This window comes from Parambassis ranga, chromosome 7 (assembly GCF_900634625.1).
Source record: "Parambassis ranga chromosome 7, fParRan2.1, whole genome shotgun sequence".
In the NCBI taxonomy this organism is placed as follows: Eukaryota; Metazoa; Chordata; class Actinopteri; family Ambassidae; genus Parambassis; species Parambassis ranga.
In genome coordinates, this window is record NC_041028.1 from 833395 (window position 1) to 841335 (window position 7941).

At 46.8% G+C, this 7941-nt stretch overlaps 1 protein-coding gene across 1 annotated transcript; it reads right to left on the reverse strand.

Moving 5' to 3' along the window:
• Window positions 1–166: 166 nt before the first annotated feature.
• ddx19a (DEAD-box helicase 19a) lies at window positions 167–4162 on the reverse strand. Its single transcript, XM_028409359.1, has 11 exons — window positions 4033–4162; window positions 3821–3884; window positions 3554–3746; window positions 3380–3472; window positions 2444–2546; window positions 2261–2375; window positions 2006–2183; window positions 1669–1906; window positions 576–738; window positions 309–500; window positions 167–225 (listed from the first exon to the last, which is right to left on the reverse strand). Exons 1-11 carry the CDS (start codon window positions 4090–4092, stop codon window positions 167–169), a joined length of 1458 nt encoding a protein of 485 aa, XP_028265160.1. The 5' UTR covers window positions 4093–4162.
• Window positions 4163–7941: the final 3779 nt, after the last annotated feature.

Genomic DNA, 7941 nt, shown 5'->3' on the forward strand with positions numbered 1-7941 from the left:
CTTCTTGAACGATCAAATTTATTTTAAGAAACTCTGAACCTTAAACGTAACACAAAATATATTACATGCTTTTTTTTCTTTCTTTTTTTTTGCTCATGCATTAAAGGAACTCTGAAAACAAAACAAACACACTTCAAACCGTTTCAGTCATCATGCAGCACACAGCTCAGCACATGTTCTCCATCTCCACCAGGTTACTGGGGTCCAGTTTGGGGATTTTTCTGTCTGTGGGAGAAAAAACACAAACATGATATAGTCTGGGATTATGCGCTCATAACTACATGACACATATTTACAAAGGAGCATACTGAAGTGCATCTCAATCTGGTTGATGATGTCCATGCTGCACTTGCTGTCCACCATATTGACGGCAAAGCCTCGTCGGCCGAAGCGCCCCGTGCGGCCGATCCGGTGCAGGTAGGTGTCGTTGTCGGCCTTCCCGGCCATGTCCACCGGGAGGTCGAAGTTCACCACGAGGGACACCTGCTCCACGTCGATCCCTGCGGTCCACACGAGCACAGATGTGACATTGATCCTCAGTATTCTGCAGCCTCAGCCCTCCTAAGTCACCTCACCTCTGGAGCAGACGTTGGTGGTGACGAGCACCTTCTCCCGGCCGTTCCTGAAGCGCTCGATGACGTGGGCCCTCTGCTCCACCGTCATTTCTCCGCTCAGCAGTGCCACCTGGTGGCCGTCTTGGGTCAGCTGTGCAGCCAGCCACCTGGCCATCTTACGAGTCTGTAAGAAGAAAAAAAACAACCAAACAACCAAAAAACAAAGTTGATCAGACCGACTTACCCCGGATTTATACCGCACGCGAAGGCGCCGCGTGGCGCTTTACGGACGTAACACGCCCGTCTGTCTCACAACATCAATTTACGCCAGGAGCGTTTCAGAAGCGCAGCGCTGCCTCCACACTCTGTGAGATTCACAAAGTCACGTAGTAACCTGCTGTTTATCGGATGGTTCATGTCTCAGTTTACTCCTCACACACAGCAGCTCCTCACCTTCCACTCTGAGCACAGCTGCTGCTTCTCTCCTGCCTTTTCCTTTCTGATGTCGTCCTTATAAAAACATGTTCTATCATATAAAATGCCGTTTCTCTACTTTTCAAACTGAATCTCTCCTCATACAGGTCTGTGTCTGTGTCTGTTTCTCTGCTGGTAGCGATGTTAAATCAGCGAGAGTTCAGTCTGACAGCGTTTTATTTTGAAAATCCACCGGAAACTCTTTTATTCTGGTGCCTGACTTCCTGTCTGCTCGATGTAGTTGGTGCAAATAGACGCGTGTTGGGCGCAACACATCTTCAAAATAAAACTGCCGCGTATCACTGGCGGAGCAGCAACGTTTCTGGGCCGCTTCTAAAAGTGCTGGAAGTGTTTCACAGCGCTTGACGCTGCGCTGCAGTTACGCCTCTGGTACAAATCCGGGGTTAAAGATGACTCATGGTGCGACTGCTGGTCCAATGTGGTTAAACCACAGCTTACAAAAAATTCACTCACATTCAACTGGCTCCACCATACAATCTGAGTTTGACGAGTATCATTGGAGTGTTATATTTTATCATATGGAGGTAAAATATATATCATATCTCACCTCTACTCTGCAGCATAGGAACAATATGGAGTAGGATGTACCATGTACCATGTCAGTGCTAACTTGACTTACGTGGCAGAAGATCATGGCCTGTGCAATGGTCAGGGTTCCGTACAGGTTGCACAGAGCCATGAACTTGTCCTCCTTGCTCTTACAGATCACATAGAACTGCCTGATGTTGTCCAGCGTCTCCTCTTCACGCTTCAGCTTGATGATATTAGCGTTTGGAATCACTTTCTCTGCAAACTTCCACACAGACTCCTCGAAGGTGGCAGAGAACAGGAGCATCTGGCAGTCCTTGGACAGCAGCCTGCACCGGCAGCGATAAAAGAGAGGCGGTGAGTGACTGCCAGGATGAGAACGTATCGGCGTGTGTCATGACGTCACCGTTTCTCTGAAGGGAGCCCACCTATAGATGCGGAAGCTCTGGTCGCGGTGACCCTGTATGGCGATCATCACGTCAGCTTCGTCCAGCACAAACATGCTGACCTTCTTGGGGTCGATGTGCTTGTACTTGGAGCACCAGTCGAGGAGTGTGCCCGGCGTTCCGATCACAATCTGCTCCTTCACCGGGACGCCTCGCTCCACTGAGCACGACACAAAAAATTTAACGATCACGCTTCAAGTAGACCTTCGCATCAGTTTATCTCTGTTACATTCTTACTTCTGTTTCCCCGGACGGCGTAGGCCACTTTCACGTCTACACAGAATTTCCCCATTTGCTCGATCACTTGGCCGATCTGCACTGCCAGCTCGTAGGTCGGTGCGACACAGAGGCACTGGAAGACAGTTTGAGACAGTTTGAGACAGTGAGCAGACGGCAGGGGACGGCGGCTGGCTGGCCTACCTGAGTCCACTTATTGGTGGGGTTTACATGACTGAGCATGGCCAGGGAGAAAGCAGCAGTTTTACCCGTCCCTGACTGTGCCTGGGCGATCAGGTTCTGAGGTCTGCAGGAGGACAGAAGACACACATGAATCACAAAGTCTGATTTGAATATGTGTGTTTAGGTGTAACAGCGCTTTTAATCATCACATCTTGCTGATTTAATTTGTTTAGTTATTTGAGGGCTGTTCTTATCGTGCAGTCGAGCCCTGAGGTTTCCACAAACATCTCATACGTCAAATTAGGAGCCTTCCCTATAAGAAGGGGAAATCAATCCGGCTAGAGCAGGATTCGGGCCATATCTGGATATATCCAGACTGATTTCAATCCACCTTTCAGAGCTGGATGTAGCTGATTCGGCTGACATCTGGCTCAGGTCTGAACGCAAATGGAAAAAAAGGAATAAACTGCTTTTGACCCAAAAAAAAGGTAACGAGCGACACAGGACAAAAAACGCACACGTGGTCCTACCACGGTCCGAACTGACTCTGTATATTACGAGGCGCCACCTAGTGGTTTGGAGGACAACAAACAAGCCGGGTTAAGCTGGGTTGAGCACCGACACGTGTGTGATAGCTGGATTTGAACATAGGTCTGAACGTATCCAGCTTAAAGGCGATCTGGACTCAATCCTACTCCAGCTGGATTCCAGTGTGAACGGAGCCTGAATGTATACGCAGTGCTGAATTTTACTAAACCTCGGAATGAAATATTCTCTTGTAATATGTTGAGATGAGTTTTTTAATATATCATATGAAACCTTTGAGACGTTGTAGTTGTGTGTATAGTTTAAAATTGTACAATAATAATAAAATACTTGTTGTATATGGTCAGCTACACCTACAGGACCTTTACACCATTTACAATCTGCACTGTGTTGAGGTGAGCATGGACTCACGGCTGTGCCAGCATCATGGGCAGGGCGCTCTCCTGGATCCTGGAGGGTCTGTTAAAACCCATGCTGTAAACTCCCCTCAGCAGCTCAGGCTTCCTGTGATTTTACAAAAAGGACAAAGTCACCTGTTCAAAGCCACTTTAGGAAAGATGCTGCTGTGTTTTCTTTTAAACTGACAGTCTCAGCTCCTCAAACGTTTTGACGGAGAACAGAGGAGAGCTGGGGTCCCGCTGCAGGACCTCCACCTCGGTCCTGCTCCGCACCAGGGTGCGGCGGATCAGCTTGTTCAGCAGGGACTGCTCCGCCAGGTTCACGGGGTCCACGTCCTCCCCCCAGCCCTCTCTCTCATCCTTCTGCAGCACGATGTTGCCTGAACAGGTGGACACAACACGGTCCATGAGTTCACCGGGCTTTTAAATCAACATGTCAAAATAATGAAGTCACCATTGATGTCTCCGGTCTTCTTCCAGGGACCACGCAGCCGGCTCGCCTTCTCTCTGAGGTCAGGCTGCTCAGAGAGGAGTCACACCATTAGCTTTAATTAGCATCATTAGCTTTAATTAGCATCATTAGCTTTAATTAGCATCATTAGCAAACAGAGCTAGCGCATCTAGCTAGCCCGGTGTTTACCACCGCTGGCTCCTCTTTAAACTTACCTGCGCGGATGTTTGCGCCTCCTGGGTGTCCACCGCAAACGCCCACGAGTCTTCGGACATTTTTAATTATCAGCTGTGAGAGCTTCTTTCTTTCACGACAACAACTTTTTAGCTAAAAAAAAGTTGGATGTCCGCGGAAACGTGCTTCTCTCCCGACCTGAACAGACGCGACCCCGCTGGACCACCCGCGCTGCCTTCACAGGCATCCGGAATATCTACGTTTTCAGAACTAAGCGCCACAAAAACGACGAATCAAAGCGGGAAATGTCTCAGAAACGAGAATTTAACAACAACTGCTTTTATTACCTATGATTCTGCATCACATTAAGAAGTACAATTTGTGAAAGAATGTGTAAAATCTTTACAACATTTGATAATGTAGCGGTCAAATATTTTAAGCTAACATCACATTTCGTGTCTCTTTCTCTTTATCCACTTTTAGCTCTAAACATTTAATATAATTGTTTTGTAGGACTTAGTGGCACTTAGATGCACTCTGTGTTTTTTGAACGTTAAACAGTTATCAGTCAAACAAAGTAATCGTTACATTTACGAGCTTTATGGTGTGTCCCTGAAGGCACCGCGGTATTCCCACCATGAACCTGCTGACACACCCATCACATGATGGTGCATTCAATGTCACACAGGGGGGCACCGGGGGCACCGAGGATCAGGGGGCACCGAGGATCAGGGGGCACCGAGGATCAGGGGGCACGGGGGCACCGAGGATCAGGGGGCACCGAGGATCAGGGGGCACCGAGGATCAGGGGGCACCGGGGGCACCGGGGGCACCGAGGATCAGGGGGCACGGGGGCACCGAGGATCAGGGGGCACCGAGGATCAGGGGGCACGATCAGCCCGGTTTACAACTTTAGGGCAAATATAATGCACATTAAAGTTTTCACAAGAGACTAATTACATGTTTTAGACCTGATTTGTAGCAGAATAATCAACTTCAGTGAGTTATATTCTCATTTCTTCTCCTGTGAATGAGGTTTTTCAATATGATTGACTTCCACATAAAATATAAAATATGCTGGATGTGTTATCAAGTTCCACTTACAATGAAATACTTAGTTTTTCTAATAACACACCTAATAATGTAAATAAACATGTAAAATTAATAATGCAAATAATGATTTGCACTCAATTTGTTTTCTTATCCAAAAGTCCAAAAATATATAATAATATATAATATCATAAACAAGCCGCAGAAATTCACCCACTTTCAGTTGTAATGCAGTTAAATTCCATGTTTCATGTGCTGGTAAAAGAGAGGCTTAATAATGGATGAGAACTTCCTGCTCAGGAATTAATTAACACGCTTGATTACCCCTGAATGACTCACTGTTGCGACTTTAATTGATGACTCACTTATTTAAAGGAGCAGTTCAGCCTAATTCAGACATGTGGCCTGTGCCGCTGCCTCTGCAGCAAACATGGATGCTTCCAGGCAGGGATCTGGATCCATGGCCCCCCGTGGGGGTTTGAGGCTGTCACTCCTTAACGTTCTTCAAGTAGACAGGTTTAAAGAAATGAAAGGGTTAAATCAGATCCTTTCATGACATAAACACATTTCACAAGGAACCACTTCACCATCTTCCAGTCTGAACGTGCACTACAGCCGTCTGGCCACAGGAGGGCGCCGGATACATATGTACCAGTTATTTCATAGGCCTGGGAAACCTGAGCTTGTTTAAAAATATGAAATAAAAGCACATGATCTCAGTCACTTTACTTATGAAGCTGTTTGTGACTGATCTGAATCACCTGTGGGTAGAAACCTCTCCATCACCAGACTAAAAAACAGTTTCTATCCACAGGCCATCAGGCTACTGAACCACTGACTGAACATTTTTCTTTATCTTTCCACAATGCAAAAATTGCACATATTTGTTTTTGCATGTACAATCTCTTAAAATATTTGCACATTCTAAACGTCCTACCCCTGTACATAGAACTGCACATTCTGTACATAGAACTGCACATTTTGCTCATTCTATTTTATTTTTTCCTATTGTTTATTCGTATTTTTATTTATTCTTATGCCTAAGTCTACTGTTTATTTTTTTATCTTAATTTAGTTGTGTATAAAGTCATATGAAGGGAACTCGCAAAGTAAGAATTTCATTGCTCAGTGTAACTGTAAAGTGCTGTGCATTTGACAATAAACTTCTTGAATCTTGAATCTTGAATCAGGCTAATAGGCCAGCTGCTCTGGAACGGATCATTCAATTAAAAAAACAACATGTGAATTTCAGCGGAATTTTCCTTTAACCCTTAGCTGCTCTGGGTTAGAGAGAATGTGAGCGAGAGGATGAGACAGACAGAGAGTGAGAGGGAAGGAGGAGGAAGAGGAGGAGGAGGAGGAGGAGGACAGGGACTTTTATTGGCTGCAGGTTAATTCAATTTGGAGGCGGATGTTGAGCTTCAGGCAGCCCGGCCACCCACACACACACACACACACACACACACACACACACACACACACACACACACACACACACACACACACACACACACACACACACACACACACACACCCACACACACACACACACACACACACACACACACACACACACACACACACACACACACACACACACACACACACACACTCTGCCTCCATGCTCACCACGCTGCACTAACGTTCATTTATAAACACATATTAAGCGTCATGGTAACCTTGCAGAGAAAAACAGATGGATCAAAGCGAGTGATCACAAAACAAGGAGACAGCCAAACACCCACATTTTCCAATCAGGGACAGGAAGAGAGATTAGAGGTGTGTGTGTGTGTGTGTGTGTGTGTGTGTGTGTGTGTGAGACAGAGAGAGAGGGAAAGCTGCGTTGCTCTCCCACCCAGCTGCTCTGGCTGTTACATGTCAGCCACACTGATCCCCTGCTAGTAAACGGATACCTGAATGGCTCCTGTTGTCATCAGGGGCTGGTGTGAGTGGGTGGTGCTGATGCTGTTGAATGGGGACTCTCTCTCTCTCTCTCTCTCTCTCTCTCGCTCTGTGTGTGTGTGTCAAACTCCAGCATCCACACAGACAGGAGGAGGAGGAATAAGGCTGTAGCCACATGTTGCTGTGTGGCTGCAGCAGCTGCCTCTTTCCTTTCTTTGCGTTGTGCGCTTGCTAACTGAGAACTGCTGATGGCCGTGTAGCTCCTGCCACCTGTGGCAGCGCTCCTATCCCCTCTACGCCACAAGAAGAAGAAGAAGGAGAGGAGAGAGGAGGAGGAGGAGGAGGAGGAAATCTTTCATGATAAGTGGACTTCTGACTGAGGAAGAGCTCCTGGCTGCAGCTGACACCAATGAAAGGTAAGATAAAGAGGCTGCACTGTGATCACATCAGATGGATCTGAACGCCGTGGCGTGCTCTCTGGTGATGGACGTGCATATTTTAAACACGCCTGTCATCATTTGGTTTAAACGAAGAGCCAACAGGTGCTGACTGACGGGGTGAGGACGGTGCTGCAGTCTGCTTCCACAGGTGGTTACCACGGCGTCTGCTCACTGTTTTGGCACTAATGACTGTGCCTGGGCTCATTCCTGTGACTGAGAGCAGCGCGGTGGAACATTGATCACTGCAAACTGAAAAAAGAGCAAAGTGGAGCTTTTTAACTTTTATTTTAAAGGAGCTGTTTGTGTTTTTCTTGTAACAGCAGATAAAGGGGCTGCATGTGTGTTTGCGTCTGGACACACGGTGGCACTGTTGAGCCTCTGATTGCGTCTGTGTGACCTTTTCCACACCGTAAACAATCACCCCGTGTCTAATCTGAATGATTGAACTCCTTATTGATTGCGCCGTGCGTCTGGTGTTGTGTTGAAGCTCAGCCTAAAGTTTTTTCCTTTGCATTATGTTTGTATGTGAAGGAAAGAGATGCTCTGCAATCAGTGCCA

What these genes read in the sequence shown, in the direction of transcription:
- ddx19a (XM_028409359.1), bottom strand. Translation starts at nt 4,092, where the DNA reads ATGTCCGAAGACTCGTGGGCGTTTGCGGTGGACACCCAGGAGGCGCAA. An exon ending in AGGCGCAAACATCCGCGCAG is followed by an intron (nt 3,885 to 4,032) that starts GTAAGTTTAAAG and finishes CTCTCTGAGCAG; the next exon opens with CCTGACCTCAGAGAGAAGGC. An exon ending in CGCCGTCCGGGGAAACAGAA is followed by an intron (nt 2,184 to 2,260) that starts GTAAGAATGTAA and finishes TGTCGTGCTCAG; the next exon opens with TGGAGCGAGGCGTCCCGGTG.